Source organism: Amphiura filiformis, chromosome 19, assembly GCF_039555335.1.
Source record: "Amphiura filiformis chromosome 19, Afil_fr2py, whole genome shotgun sequence".
NCBI lineage: Eukaryota > Metazoa > Echinodermata > Ophiuroidea > Amphilepidida > Amphiuridae > Amphiura > Amphiura filiformis.
In genome coordinates, this window is record NC_092646.1 from 6,643,718 (window position 1) to 6,661,003 (window position 17,286).

General features: G+C 35.8%; 1 protein-coding gene across 1 annotated transcript; it reads right to left on the reverse strand.

Moving 5' to 3' along the window:
* Positions 1-4,151: 4,151 nt before the first annotated feature.
* On the reverse strand, positions 4,152-12,430 carry LOC140140259 (uncharacterized). Its single transcript, XM_072162048.1, has 2 exons — positions 11,517-12,430; positions 4,152-5,929 (listed from the first exon to the last, which is right to left on the reverse strand). Exon 1 carries the CDS (start codon positions 12,296-12,298, stop codon positions 11,522-11,524), a length of 777 nt encoding a protein of 258 aa, XP_072018149.1. The 5' UTR covers positions 12,299-12,430; the 3' UTR covers positions 4,152-5,929; positions 11,517-11,521.
* Between the last annotated feature and the right edge of the window lie 4,856 nt (positions 12,431-17,286).

The window sequence follows — 17,286 nt, forward strand, 5'->3', positions numbered from 1 at the left end:
CCGAGTTCTCAGTTCATTGACTTTTATCTGTATCATTAATGTTATTGGGTCTTGGGATGTGACCCAAGTAATGACAGTAATATAATAATGTCAATAAAAACATGTATATTATTATCTGATGCATACACACCAGTGTGAAAACTGACCCCTGATAGTGCATGTGATATATGACCGTGGAGTAATGCAAATCACATTACAAAATATTGACATTTACTGCCATGAGTCAAGAGATAGTAGGACTCTTCATGTTTAAGGGTAGATGCGGTATTGTTGGTCGAAGCAGGAATAAATAAAGATGGGGAAGGGTCAGTCAAGGAGAAATGTAATCAAACTACTATGGACGTCGTCATTACCCTGCCATCGCGTAGGCCTGGAATACTACCGCGATTTCTACCGTGGTCCGCGTTCCAGTAATGAAAACGGTTAGACTTTTTCAAGCCTGCTACAGTGCATTTTTTCAAATGTTGAACATCTATTTTAAATATTTGAATGGCAGTTTTTTATTGATTACATCCAACCGACCAACAATCCCGCTATCCTGGTCAAGATATACAAGAAAATATTGTTTCAAACACGAAAATTAGCCCTGAGTTACACGCCTACTCGTAAGACTTGACAATAGTCTATTTAGATCATCGTTGTCAAGGTCGAGGTGATTTACCCCCGATGATTGACAGTTGGCAACGTGTAACTGTACGCGTAGCCATGGTAGCGGACGCGCTCGTTAGCACCCCGGCGCGTTTGTTAGCACCCCATGGCGGCCCCCATACGTGTGTCAAATTTTGTGGTTCGCGGCAGCTTCTGTACTGCATACCGTAGCATGCAAATTTGGCCAAATTTGGAGAATCGGCGAACCACTGTCAACCCCTGGTCGAAGCAGCCAAAATATCGATTTCATTATCTAAATCAATATATTATTGAAAAATTACACTTTGATGCTTTGCAAAAGTTCATTCTACAAATCATAATACTTGAAAACATGCTTGATTCATTGTTGTTAATGAGTTATGTACGTTTTACAAAAGTGTTGTTGTTTCAGCCTTATACAACATAACTCAAGAACCACAGGACCTACAAAAGTATATCTGTGATACCTGAATCCTTCTGCACACTTGCCATGAAATGATAATGCAACTTTTGCTAAAGCTCATTACCATTCGAAAGATGCTGTGAACTACAAAATCTACAACATTTTAAAATAGTTGCTAACCTTAAGTATACTATCCAAAGTAATCAGACTAAAGACATATTTATTAAAAAATTAAAAAAACAGTATTAACCTCAATTAAAGTAGAAAAGGTTCTTTTTTTTTTTTCCAATTATTCTGGTACTTACTCAGAAATATTTCAATTCCTATCAGGAATCTTGATCACTCTGTTGTGGTGTTTCTAGATGTTTGATGAAACGGCAACACTGTTTGGTCTTGATGACGTTTCCAAACTTCCTGGTTGCCGTTTGTTGATGAGTTGATCGTAGATCTTGTCTAGTTTGTAAGCCCCCTCGTCTTTGTTCATGGTGTTATTATGCCCCTACTTCTTATCCAGATTGCTTCCTTCAGCCAGCGTGTTGTTTTGTCTGCTTCTTGGTCAATGATCTGTGCCTCCTCCCACCCAATTACGTGATTTTTTGCTGCTACATGTTCTGCTATTGCTGATTTATGAATTTCTGATGTTGAGACTTTTCTTTGAGCCCTAGTATAGCTTTTTGCACTCACTTTCTCAGTTTCTGTTTTATGTTCTGAAAGTCTTGTACCGAACAAGCGACCAGTTTCACCAATATATGTTTTGGGACAGTTTTGGCACGGTATTTCGTAAATAGCCTCTGCTGTCTGCAATGGGTCGCGTTTGTCCTTAGGGTGTACAAGTAGGTTTCGTAGTGTGCGGTGGGGTTTGAAACAAGTTGAAAATCCGTGTTTCTTGAAAACCCTGGAAACACGTTCTGACAATCCCTCAACATAAGGGGGCTTACAAACTAGACAAGATCTACGATCAACTCATCAACAAACGGCAACCAGGAAGTTTGGAAACGTCATCAAGACCAAACAGTGTTGCCGTTTCATCAAACATCTAGAAACACCACAACAGAGTGATCAAGATTCCTGATAGGAATTGAAATATTTCTGAGTAAGTACCAGAATAATTGGATCTGAAAAAGAACCTTTTCTACTTTAATTGAACTATGAACGATCCTGATGAATCTGTTTCAAGAGTATTAACCTCGTAAATCAGACTAGTGTTATTTCATTCAGCAATGTACTGATGTCCCATGAACTGAAAGACATCGTGATTAGCCCTGAAAGAGGGAAAATAGTTATAATTATAATTTGAATGTTTTAGAGTAGTGTAATAAATTAGCTAAGTCGCAGTCCATGCTTACTCTCTTAAAATGATAATTATTGAGCTAGCTTGACTTGAAATCCCCACGGGCAAGGAATCAACTGCTTATTATATCGGTTACACGGGGAACTGTTCCTCGCTGGTATGGTTTATTGTGGTATGTAAAGGGTGTGCGTTTCTTGGCTGCATCTTTAATTTTGGGAACATGTCATGTTGGATAATTGCTAATAGAAATGTTAGCACTTGTCAGCTGTCATTAAATCACAGAAGGGGTGCAATGTAGCTTTTCGCTCTTGTGGTATCTCTTAGCAAATCATTACGCCATTGGACGAGATTTGTATCTTGACACCATTCCTCGGCCTCAAATCGATCGTACCATTTCATCTGATGTTCATGAATAATGAAAATGAATCTGTTATTCACATATTTACTTTATTTAAGTCATTATTTTGGCGCTATAACACCGCACGTATACGTGGAAAAGCAATGCAAGGTAGATTCTTAAGGGGGCACATGTTACAAGTCTCTTAATAGTCAGGGGCCTTACGTCATTTGGTGAGCAGTTCATGTTTATTTTGTTGTTTGAACTGAAATCCAATCTACATGAACGACTGAATCAAATGAACCATGCTGTCAATTTTTCTGATGGGGTTAAGGAGGTAAAATCCAACAAGATGGCGGCTAAGTTAACATGGTCCAATCACGTTGTTTAATACCTCACATTCTTCCTCTAATCATAAGGAACAAAAAAAGTCAATGGTTGAACATCTCTAGGATGATTGGTTATGGTAAAATATACAAAAGGTCAACGAACTTTTGAATAGTGGACAAGCTTTCAATATTATCTGATTGAAGCGAAAATGGTGTCCAATTATTCCGCTTGACACAAGCAACAAAAAAGTTTAAAGTTTTGCATATCTAAAATGTATAGATGGGTATAAAACTGCAGGTCAAAGGTTAACCAGTATAAACCCCCATGGTCCTATGTCACCATGGTCACCTTGACCATATTATACAATTTAGCATTAAAACACAAAAACCAATCATCCTAGAGATATGCAAACATTTATCAGAAAAATTGGCAGCAAGATTTGATTCATTGGTCCATGTAGATTGGATTTCAGTTCAAAAATGAAAATAAACTTGAAAGGACTACGGGAGGCGATTTTGCTACTTAAGGCCCTGGACTACAAAGGTCTGTGCAATAATTATGATGGGGTGTATGGGGAGGGGAAGGGGGAGGGGGTTGGGGCACTTGACGTGCTGACGTAAATACAACCAATTTTTCCCAGTGGATTGTTAGTAGCATAGATGTGCTAACATAGCCGGCCTGTTACTGGTTAAGCCAAAGCCGTATATTCAAAAACAAAATAAAACATTTTACGTGAAGTTGTAATATCTCTACTTAAGGTTATTAATTATTTTAAACTGTTGTGATTTGGTAGTTCACAGCATCTTACGAATGGTAGTGAGCTTTGGCAAAAACTGCATTGCTCAATTCATAGCGAGCGTGTAGAAGAATTAAAATATCACAGATATACTTTTATAGGTGCTGCGGTTCTTGAGTTACGTTGTAAAGAGGTCTGAAACAACAACACTTTTGTAAAACGTACATAACTCATTAACAACAATAAATTAAGCAAGTTTGCAAAGTATACGATTTGTAGAATGAACTTTTGCAAAGCATCAAGGTGTTAATTTTCAGTAATATATTGACCAAGATAATGAAAATCGATTTTGTAGGTTGCTTCGACCAACAATACCTCGTCTACCCTTAAGTATATATATTATGATTCAAAGGAAGCTTTCAATTTATTTCCAAGACTTTTGAAGAGCCCCATCAGTGAGTCATGATATTTTGACCTGAAACATAATTATATATTGACCTCTGGTCACGTTCTTGTCCATTGGTGGCGCACTATAAATAATATTATTTCGAGAGACGAACTAGAAAGTCTTTCTAATACTTAATCTTTTACAATTTTGTCAATTTCTTCTGTGAAAAAGCGAGTACTTTACTGTAATTCGTTTATTCATAAGCTACAATAATATTTTTTTTCATGTTCTCGCGGAATACCTGTAAATCCATTCAAAACTTGTTACTAAACGTTTTTGTATAAACTAAGACCTAAGACTTATAAACAACGACCTACAAACTAAGAAAAAATACCTACAAAACTAACAAATCAGGGTTAAACTATATTTATTAAAAGCAAACAAGGTCAAACTATGGTTTTATATCCTCGTAATGAGAGCAAGGATCGAGGTAAATTACGGTTAAATTTTAAACAGAATAAAATGCATATTCCCATATTTAAATTTATTCTATTATATATAGACAACCCGCCACCATAGCACTGCGGGGCTCTTCTAAATTGAATCTAGAACTCTCTCGTAGTATAGTGGTACACTGTTGCCCAGCTACAACTCTCGAGTACAAATGCCGGGACCAGTGCAATTCCAATACAGTATCAGCTACCAGTGTGTGCACTGTATGTGATTGCAATGTCAATGTATCTACAGTACCAATGAAGTAGCTGAGCAGCAGTGTAACTCTTGCGGCGGCAGTATGAATCTGGTAGTATACCTATCACCGTCGTTGTACTCAATCAGCAAGAACATTCAATTTATTTAAATGAAGCGTCTAAAGTCAGGTGGGTGATAAAGAAGTGTACATCGACAGCTAAAGCCTCCTTTATAGACCCTTTGTTCGAAAACAATGGTACCACTTTTATGAATAGCCTGTTGGCAATGAAATCAGTATTAAAGGAACAATGCATTACGTAACTCGATATCAATTATCCTAGCAAATTAGCATCGAACCTCCAGCCAATGTTCCTTGCCAGTGTAAGCCGCGAAACAAGGTCACAACCGTAGCCACTCTCTCAATGGTCGTCATTGCAGTGATTGACAGTGAGTTTCAATGACGTAATGTAAATACGGCACTGTCCATCTGGTCACGTGCGCATTTATAAAAGCGCATTTATAAAAATACCCGAAGTACACTGATGATTCTAAACATGGAATGCTCTAAAGGATCACATGGCTATGTTCTATTGCCTACATTTCGTTTCGCATCGACTTTGTTAGTGACATCCGTGCTATTACGCAGTTGCACCACAAGCGCGCTGACAAATCACTCTTGTACACGGCACGCGCGATTTGATACTGCGACTAACCAAATACGCACCTACGTCACTTTCAAACTCAAGGTGAATCAAAATATAGACTGTGAAATTTAGAATTGTCAAAACGTAGCGCTCCCGAAGCACTAGGGCTAAGGTAGTGTTAGCATGGTTTGTGCACCAGGATGTATGGTTAGGGTTAGGTTTGGCAGTATAGACCCGGGTAACCAGATTGGTCGATACACGCTATCTTCCCACTTAGCCCATTCAAGATTACACTACTAAACCGTCACAAAAATCTTGTTTCTCCATAACACAATAACACAGACTTTACCAATACTTGATTACGCCAGAGGCAATGTAATTTTTTCAATGTCCTCGACTCACAAAATGTTAATTTATGTTCATTAACAGCTGCTGTCCGTTGTAGCACGTACGCTGACTTGTTGCCTGCGAGTCATACATTTTCTGAAATAAACCGATAAAACACAATAAAACGATAATCAATACAAAAGTAAATCGGAATGTAAATCTGTTATGATATAGTTTACAAACATTATGTTTTGGGCGGATTTATATATTTTGATAAAGTGCATTTTGTTGGGCCGAACAATAATTTAGGCTGTTTCTATTTTTGGGGAAATCGCGTACCACTATTACTGCTTGGTGGTCCACTAAGCAATTTGTTTTGGTTGAACCGGGTACACTGACTTCTATACTCTGTTGCCAGCTAAGCAATCATACTTTCAAACATGTAAAAACATTATTTGTCTGGTCCCATGATTTGAAATTTGAAAAACGAGGGTAAATTATTAATACATTTTATTTTTAGTTCATCCTTGTTCGGCAAAAACAAAACAATATATCAACTTACCATAAGTAATTTAGACTTGATATAGTATGAATAATGAATTAGGATTATTACTGATTTTGAGCTAAATATAAATACAATAACTCTACGGCACGTGCGATTATCTTGACTAATACAGTGCACTCAATTCATATTGCTTATCATAAAAGTATATAAAAAATATCTATTTATATCATCATTCTGTCATCTGTATCACCAACCAGCAAGTTGCTAGGGCGGTTTTGGCCTGTTACGTAATCATTCATTTCAAATGACCGAAGCTCAAATGACCGTTACACAGTCGGAGGGATGATCGAGGTTTTAAAAATACTTTCGAACTCAATTTCTTACGTTCTAAACAAACTTTCTAAAAATGTCAGTCTAGCATCGATCTATGTGTATACAAAAGTAAACTAAGTGAAATAATACTGTTTAAACTAGCAAAGCCTGTTTTCAGGCGGGTGACATCGACGTCATTCCTTGCCAGATGCGAGATAATTAAAAAATGACGGCCACACGCTTAGATAATAATATGCTAATGAGTTGCGACGTCACGTAACCATTGTCGATGCAGATGAACCAGTGTGGAGATAAAAAGTGATAAAACGACCGATTATTTCTCGAAATGGAATGGTTTTTTTTATTGAAACAATGATATAAATCACTGAAGAGTCAGTCCATGTCGAAACAGATTGAGTGTACACCCACCCTCTTGGATTTTGCTCTCCTTTGGCTCAGGGGTACCTTTCATGGATCCCTAGGTGAGACAAAAAAAAAAAAAATCAAATTCCATTTCGTTTGCGAATGGCGGGCAATCAAAGTTTGGCGACCTCGACCAAAATTGTGAATTTAAGGGGTCCAAATGACAAAGTGCTCTCTTTGAGGGGCACTTTCTTCTTAATTGAATCAGTTGTGATCCTCTTTTTGAATGTGGTCACTCACTGGCTGTGTCTGAAATACCTAATGCAAAAAAAGATAGATTTCGGAATTTCGTTGGGATTTCAGAGGGGGTCAAAATCAGCACTTCGTACTGTTCAATCAAATTATCTTGATTTTGAAGGACCCATGATAATGTCACAGTGCACTTATAGGTCCTAATTATGTTCAGAATGGATTAACCATATGCCAATGTCTATGAGCAATTAAAAAAGAGAAATTTCTAGACCCTACAGAATTTTAGGTCACCCCTAAAGTGGTTCAGCCACAAATGGCACTTAAAGTCGGCAAATTTTGACCCCTAATAACTTTAGGTGTACACCAGATATGAATTTCTAGTCTTTTGCATCTGAAAGAATGTAGTTTAATGTTACTAGGAACATAAGATTTGTTTTGTATTTTTGTGTTTTAGTATTAAGTTGACGCTTTCAAAAATAGTCATTTTTGCCCAACATACCATGCATACAGGATACGGTACAAAATGCCAATTTTAGTATGATATTTTTTTATATTTTTGATCACTTTATAGCCATTTGTATTATTTATCCTGATATTTCAAGTTGCTCTTGAGTCAAGTAATAAGAAAAAACTCTTTCTAATCCTCTGTATGGATTTTTAAGGGGGTCAAAAATGCACTTCCTGGCAACGATGCACATGCAAAGTACAGGTTATGGGGGTCAAATTTTCAGAATGCTCCCAATTATGTCAAGTAATATATCAAATTACTCGTATGGTCATGAGGATAAAAAAAATGTATAGTTTGTTATGTGTCAGACCTTTCAGGAGGGCGCTATGACGAAAAATGTTCATAGGTCAACGACCTTTTGAAAGTATCAAAACACAAAAATACAAAACAAATCTTATGTTCCTAGTAACATAAGACTACATTCTTTCAGATGCAAAAGACTAGAAATTCATATCTGGTGTACACCTAAAGTTATTAGGTGTCAAAATTTGCCGATTTTAAGCGCCATTTGTGGCTGAACCACTTTAGGGGGCCTAAAATTCTGTAGGGGGTCTAGAAATTTCTCTTTTTTTGAATTGCGCATAGACATTGGCACATGGTTAACCCATTCTGAACATAATTAGGACCTATAAGTGCACTGTGGCATTATCATGGGTCCTTCAAAATCAAAGATAATTTGATTGAACAGTATGAAGTGCTGATTTTGACCCCCTCTGAAATCCCAACGAAATTCCGAAATCAATCTTTTTTGGCATTAGGCATTTCAGACACAGCCAGTGAGTGACCACATTCAAAAGAGGGTCACAACTAATTTAATTAAGAAGAAAATGCCTCTCAAAGAGAGCGCTTTGTCATTTGGACACCTTAAATTCCCAATTTTGGTCAAGGTCGCCAAACTTAGATGGCCCGCCATTCGGAAACGAAATTGAATTTGAATTTTTTCTTGTGACCTCACCTAGGGGTCCATGAAAGGTACCCCTGAGCCAAAGGAGAGCATAATCCAAGAGGGTGGGTGTACACTCAGTCTGTTTTGACATGGACTGACCCTGAAGGTGTTTGTCTATTTGACCTTTTGGACATAATACGTGCCTAAGTTACAGCAAACTCAAACTGCTGAAACCTTTAAATGATTGAGCAGCGTGCACAACAAATCGCTAAACAACATTTATTTTGCAGTGAAAACAAACAAACAGCCATATAATATGCTAAATATTATAAATCATTCCTTAAAACTGGATTTTTATTGTTGGCAAACACATTTTTAAAAGTATTAGTTAGTAAAAACTAATATTACTTAAAAAACGGACTTTCCATGAGTTGTAGCATTATTTAAATTGTTTTAAATAATAACTACCACAATGCAAAATATGGGTCGGGCAAACCTGTAAAACAGTTTGTTTTTGTTCCCAATAGATATATTTTCAGACCAACTTATTTCAAACAGAAAAGTGATTTGATGAAGCAAAATTAATGTTAGATTAATGCAGAAGTTATAAATAGAAATAGAAAAGAGGTATCGAATCAATTAATTTGTGACTTTATTTGTGAATTTATTTATATATCTATGTTTTGCTGGGTTTTTTTTTTTTGGACTTTTTGTTTTGTTTATAGACATATAAAGGAGAATATATAAAATAAATTGAAAATAAATTGATTATATGTCAGTTTACATCATTCAGTGTCGTTTGTTTTCTTTTGGTTAAATACCACTAATTATGTATTACACGGGTTTCAATGGGAAAATGGCTAATTTCGGGTGGAATTTTCTCATATTCAGAACTCTCACAGTTAAATGCCACTAATATCAGGTGAAACTATATGATTTAGTTGCCAAATGATCAAAAACTCAACATAGGTTGACCTGAGACTTTTCTTGTTTTAACGCATTGAACAGTAAACACCTGAAAATGGCAGTGCGCCCTCGAAGCTGAAAGTTACAATATGTTAGGGCGAATATTTACTAAAAACTGAAGCCGTGCGTATGAATTTTGGTACTATTACAACAACAATGTCATATATATAATGAGAGAAAATATACCATTTTGAAGCATCAACCCCTAAAAAGTACATATTTGGCTATGTAACTTAACTTGATCAATTTCAGCGATTTTAATGCAGTCTTTTCATTTAAAAATATGTTTGTCATGCAAACAAATAGTTACTCGTCGTATTTCCATGTATCGCCTAGGCCTATTAGTGGTATGTAACAGCGATATAGAATAAAAACTAGATAACTAAAGGACCAATCACAGGACGAGTTAGCTGGAGGAATGGCGACCATTATGCTAATTAGAAGATTGTTGTTTATGTCCGTGACGTAATGTTTTCAATTTTCTTTCCATTACTGTTATATTGTGAAAAACCATATAGCTGTGGAGTTAGTCCAATATGTTAGGAAAATATTCAAACCGATGACCCCATGTTGACACTGGCTAAATAAGCTGTATTTTCACTCGTAAGGGTGACAGTCACTGTTGCAATTTCGTCATTTTATTTTTCACCGATGAAATGAGAAGATTTGACCTTTTGAGGTCATTTAGTAGACCTGTTTACCAGTCGTTTTGATTTTCGTAACAACAGTTCGCCCTTTGAAAAGTGTACTTGACGTACGTGGTGCGAAACTTTCTTGCCACCACTTGCCAAGTTTTCTTACGGTGCTTCCCGAATCTTTTTATCGTGTGGTTGATCAGTGCATGAGCGGTAATGACACACGGCACCTTGGTATGTTACCTTTTGTGTGTGATAGCAATATTAGTCATTCCTAGCATGGTGTTTTAGTACCGATGGGGGTGGGCCCCACATAATAAGATATTTGAGAAATAATATTTAAAACAAAGAAGGAATATACGGAAATATATTTATCTGTATTTAATATTGGCACACAAATAATAAGTAACCCGAAAATATTAATAAATCGCCATGAAAAGTGTTTAAAAGACCAGCGTGTACCCGGGGGGGCACTCAACACAAATGACCATACGGGTATGCTCCCCGGAAAGACCCCCTTTTGGGTTTCGCAGCTCCGAAAGACCCCCTATGTTTGACCAAAATAAAGCTCCGAAAGACCCTTGATTTTGATCATTTCAGCTCTAAAAGACCCAAAAATTGCTCATTCCTCATATTTCTTGTTTTTTCAGGCGATTTTCAACCAAAAAGCCAAGAAAAACCCTTGATTTTGACTTTTCGCAGCTCCAAAAGACCCCATTTTACTTGTTCACAGCCCGGTTCGCAGCTCCGAAAGACCCCCTTTACCGGTACGCCATCAGCTCCCAAAGACCCACCACCTCAAAATTCCGGGGGAGCATACCCACCAAAAATTTTTGATGTGCCCCCCCGGGAGCGTGTATAGCTTGGTCACACAAGGTTTGTCGACTTTTGTCCCGTGTGTTGTTTTGATTTTCCGAAATTCGTAGAATCTGCCATGTCATCTGTCATATCAGGTTAAATATCGATTTCTGAATTATTGTTGTTCTGTGCTATTGTTTGCAAACGTGTAAAGAAAATATTTATGCTGTTACCTTATTAAAATAGCATTAGGTTAGAATATTTTACAGCAACTTTAAGGTGGTACTACACCGCTTGATAAATTTGTGACTATTTTTGCATTTTTCTCAAAAAATTATAACACACTGGTAACAAAAGTTATGTATATTATATTAACGTTATTTATTTGTTTCCAGTGTGTAGTTATTTTTTGAGAAAAATGCTAAATTAGTTTGTAGTATTGAATTCTTAAAAGAAATAATCGTGACTCAATCTCGATTTTTTACTTGCGCTTTTTATAATAATCTTTGCTTTCTTACCTTGATTATGAATAATGTGGATTTTGCCGCAGCTTTTCTAAGAGATTCCGGATATCAGTTGTGCTGAGATTAGTAAAAGGTTTGTTCGGAGGCTGCTGTTGCTGCTGTCGTTTGCCAAGTAAACTCGGTCTATTCAGTGAAATTGCACTCCAATTTGGTAAAGAAGGGAAAGACGGTATCGGTGGAGCAGGAAGGTTGTTTCTCATCTGTATCCAGTCAGGGAGAGTTGGGAATATAGGTATCTGAGGAAAGCTTACTGAGATACTATTATCCATCCCGTTAAACGGTGTTGGTTGGATTTCACTCAGATCTTCTGGATGATTTGCTGATAATGAATTTGCTGAAACTGAATTATCAAACAGTTCGAAGTTTTGCCTTGACGGCATGGAATGGACAGATTGCCTGGGTGCCGAATTCATCACCTGTGGTGTAGGCATATTGTGACGAGTTGAAGACACGTGTGGGCGTTTTTGGTTCTGATGTGGTAACACAGGAATTCCAGACGGAAACTGCTGATTGAGAGCCTTCAGTGCAGATGAAATTGGTATCTCCTCCTCTAGGTTAGACCGAATTTCTGGTTGGGGCAGATGATGTTCTGTTGGTGTATCAACACCTTGCTGAATGTGAGCGGTAGAATCGTGCACACTGTACTCAAATTTTGGTGGAGGCGGAAACAGCTTGTAAATTGCCTTGGAAGGGAAAGAAACGGTTCCCTCTAGCTGACCTATCAGCAACATCATGACAAAGAAGATAAGAAAGCCAGGTTGATATTTCTGCGTCATTATTCTGGTCAGGATACAGTTATCTAGTCGAGAGATGTAATGTTTGCTTGCTTGCTTGATGTCTTTCTTGGTTCCAGTGTTTCTGAAAATCAAAACTATAACGTGTTTCGCCAGTAGTTCTGATTTAGTACTTTGCTGCCGGGTATTATTTTAATTATATATCTCCACATTCCCTATGTCAACTTTTATAATGAAATTAATCTTCCCACGCAATCAAAATGGCTAATCGATGAGACAACTGGTTCTCGTCCTTGGTAATTTGAATATGTCATAGTATTATATCACGCCCATCTCTTAGGTTAATTCCTTGTGACTGTACTTCAGATAAATATATACTTATACACTTTTGACAGTCTTTTAGATTTCTGGAAACAAAATCAACCTTCTATAGGAATGGCAATTTTATTTTATTTTTTGATTGTGTTGTTAATCAATATATATATATATTTAGTAATAAACATCTCAAAAAAAGTAACTACCCCCCCTAAAATAATGACCATTATTCAAAAACGGGTTGTAGTTACTTGTAGTAGAATTGCATTAAAAGTACAAACCTAGCTGAAACTACGTGTAGTTGTGTACTTTACAGCAAGTCGGAGCAGTGCCGGGGCTAGTGGTGTTTATGGCTAATTGTAATCGGTTCTATTTTCCACCATGATTTTTAGGGGGGGGGGGGGGAATAGCCAAAGTTTCGTTGCAATACATATGGAAATATAAATGTGGCCAGTGGCATTCTTGACTCATTTCCTATGATCAATGTACAAGTCTTTATAAGTAAACTGTATTATTTAAAAATAACCAAATCGGCACAAATATGATCTAAAGTAATGATCAAATATGATTGGCAATTCCTTTTCCAAATGCAAATAACTGTGTCAGAAATAAAGATTAGTTTATTCTCATTGTAATGTTTCAGATTAAGATTTCAGATTATTATCTTTTCATATTAGTTCCCGTTGAGGTGATTAAGCCGGCAATTTTTATCTTGTTTATCATTATAACAAGATATATCTGATTTTAATTAACTTAGCTTTATGAAGTAAATTGTTTCTTTTTTTCATACTTCATTGAATCAAATATTTTTCCTAGAAATACTAAATATAAATTCAAGGTGATGTAATCTTTTTAAGGAAAAGTAAATATGGAACGTGAGTGAAACTGAAAATATACAAAACTCAAAAAATTTCAAGATCCAAATCTGACAATCTTGATTTTTTCTTTCTTTCTTTCTTTCTTTCTTTCTTTCTTTCTTTCTTTCTTTCTTTCTTTCTTTCTTTCTTTCTTTCTTTCTTTCTTTCTTTCTTTCTTTCGTTCTTTCTTTTTTTTTTTTTCTTTATTTCTTTTTTCTTTTTCTTTCTTTCTTTCTTTCTTTCTTTCTTTCTTTCTTTCTTTCTTTCGTTCTTTCTTTCTTTCTTTCTTTCTTTCTTTCTTTCTTTCTTTCTTTCTTTCTTTCTTTCTTTCTTTCTTTCTTTCTTTCTTTCTTTCTTTCTTTCTTTCTTTCTTTCTTTCTTTCTATCTTTCTTTCTATCTTTCATACTATCAAAAATCAAGTAGTAATAGTTAATGACTCAAGGCCAAAAACACATTTTCCCCAAATTGTCCCACTTCAGAATGCACAACAAAACACACTGTTTAATTAAGTTAACAATATCTGAGTCTTTTAATCAAAAGTAAAATGATTTTTGATACATAAACAAAAATACATGCAATCAAATACATCTATTATAAATGTTTGATAATGTTTAGCCAGCAGCTTTCTTGTTGTTGTTAATTTTAGAGTTCTGATGTCAATGTTCTTGATGTATATTCTGATTCCCTTGGCCTGCGAAGATCATTGTTTAGTGAAGTCCACTGAAGACTGTTATATCCCTTGCATAAAATCCTCGTATAGTTGACTATCTCCAAATTGGAGCTTTTCACCTTCCACACAATTTCTAATGGAAACAGGTCTGCATTCAGCAGTTGTCCCCCTGTTTCCACTTACATTGACAGATGTGTTGTTTCATAAACCAGACTTCAGCAAGTCGTCAGAAGAATATATTCCTTTCTCGGAAGAGGTACGAACTTTGACGTATTCTAGATCTTCTCCGATATTACTGGCTTGTAGTACCTTGACTACATGAAATGTTTCCTTTCTTTGAAGAAAATGGCCAGTTAACACACTATTACTAGCCCACAACAACACTGAACAGTGTTAAATTATGTTTACACATTTGCTTATATACCAAACACAAAAGTCCCATTCATTAATAGCCAAATACATCATTCATATCTTTACAACATATGATGTAATCTGGGAAATTCCCAAGAATAATTATAGACATTAACCTTTCACATTACATCACTTCCTGTGGGGTTTCACTTGGGAATTTGTGCAATTGGGCATTAGAACTGCATTTTTCTTATAACAAATACATATATTATACTTAGTTCTCTGGGTTGATAGGATTAACAAATTTTAATCTTTCCCAAGATCAGCCAGCGCACATAAACGTTGAAAAATATTTACTTCGGATACTTTCTGTGCTCGGTGTAGTTTAAACATGGTTTAAATGACCTATTCCAGTTGAAATCCTTACCCTCCTATGGAATACATGTCCTTAATCTTCCACACATGGAGTGTGAATTTCAAATTGTGTTACCTGGATGGGTGACTGTGTGGGAGGTGACGATCATTTCCTCCATATATATATCCAAGTATATGGATTTCAACTGGAAAAGCACATTTAAACTATTAAGCCCACACGTACTTGAGCATTATCTATAGGTCACTCGCTTGCGATGGGCAATAATACATCGGGTAATAAGACCAATCCTCTCTTCTTTCCATGTAAATACACTCCTGGTCATTGACCAGAAACATTAAGCGACCATCGTTTGCGACCGAACTACGAAAGAGTGTCAAGTTCAAGATGCACTGTGATTTTTAGGCATACAATGTTTATTTGTGGGTAAATGGTTTAGGTGGCTACCATGGCTACGTGCAGCACATTTGAGGACAGGATGTATCAAAATCAAGCGTAACCTTAAGGGCTGGGGTATGAACGTTTGGACAGTATTTATTTTGGGACATTAGAGCACATCAGACATATCGAATTGCATTCTGAATACGAAGAATGTCATTCTGATATCAAATAATTTTGATTTTTGAAATTCGCAATTTAATACACATTTTATGGCAAATCATTAAAAATTTATATTTTTGATATTTAACAGTACTTGAAGTAAACTTTATAAATCTGATGATTTATACTTAAAGTGTATGTAGGTGGGATGAAAAGCCGACGATCAATTGAAAATTTTGACCTTTCGTATTGAAGATATGGATTTTTTCCCAAAACACCAAAAAAAAATTAGGTCTTTTTGGAAAAAAAAAATCCATATCTTCAATATGAAAGGTCAAAATTTTCAATTGACCGTCGGCTTTTCCTCCCATATATGTGACCATACAGCACGAATGAGCCGTAAATGTCCTCAATTGTATTCTGAGTTACAGTGTAAAATGGGCATGAAGGTCGTATTCATAGGTACCTCAATTGGGTGCTACGTGTACCTCATTTAATGAGATACACGTAGCACCAAATTGAAATACCCATGAATATGACCTTCATGCCCATTTTACACTGTAACTCAGAATACAATTGAGGACATTTACGGCTCATTCGTGCTGTACGGTCACATATATCATTAGATTTATATAATTTACTTCGAGGACTGTTATATTTTTATAATTTGTCATAAAATTTGTATTATATTGTGATTTAAAAAAAAGAAAATTATTTGATATCAGAAAGACATGCTTCGTATTCAGAATGCAATTCGATAGGTCTGAGAAGCTCTCATGTCCCACAAAAAATACTGTCGAAACGCAATAAACGCTCATTTTGGATCCCTTAAGCAATGAAGAAAAAAATCAAACATTTGATGATTCATTACTGCAAAAAGAAGACGGACGTAATTAAGATTGGACAAGTCTTACTCATATTACCTAGTTATCAATATCAATGCCTCGGATGAGCTATTTAAAAAAACCAAAACTGTAAATGAGCTTTCCACTGACATGTAATCCGGACGTGCTTTTCATTTTTCATTGGCCTTTTGCGAATGCGATTGTAAATCAAGATTGACATAAATCAAGCTTATATTTTTGCACCAATCTAAATTTGGAAACCTGACCATCTAATTCAAGTAAAGATATATAATAACTCGATTAACAAATTTTGTTTTTCAATTTAACTATTCCACTTGGTTGCAAGTTGGGACATGTGTAAACATTACAAATATGCTAAAAAGTCAGGTTTGAAACAAATTAACCAATTTCATATTATAAGATCGTACATTATGGCTTAAACGTGTAATGTTTTTGAAGAACATAAGATATAGCCTAAGTTAATAATAATGTCTATGTTTTATATCATACTGTTTCAATGAGAGAGTCAACTATACTTTGATCAGCTTAAATCGGCGGGAATTGTTCGGCTTTTACTACTACGTCGAAAAGTAGACCCACAGAGTGAAATAGTTTACCTGTATGGTCTTTATTGTTCGTGTTAAATAAAGCAAAAAGTTAAATAGGTCTTCAATTAAAAATTTGTGACGCTTCTGATGAGATATCACAAGGCAATTCTTAAAATAAAATATATGGATATTAATCCGCGATGTTATAAGGCTCGTCGATTACGAGCTGATCAAACTGTACAGTGTTTTATTGTCGTATTTCAAAGTCAAATCATTGCAAAACAAAAGCTTACTATTTTATGTGAACGACTTTTATTGTTATACAAATAAAATTCTTTTACAGGTGCATTCAAGGTTACACAATTATTTTTCGGCGATTTCATTTTAGCCAATCAACTGGTCCATACTATAGGCGTACAAACTAACACTCCATCGCATTGGCTGACAATCAATTGGCATTGATCTTTTCACGCAGAGCGAGCAGGATGACAAGCAAATTTTAGAATACGACTTGAAATGCCAATTAGGCG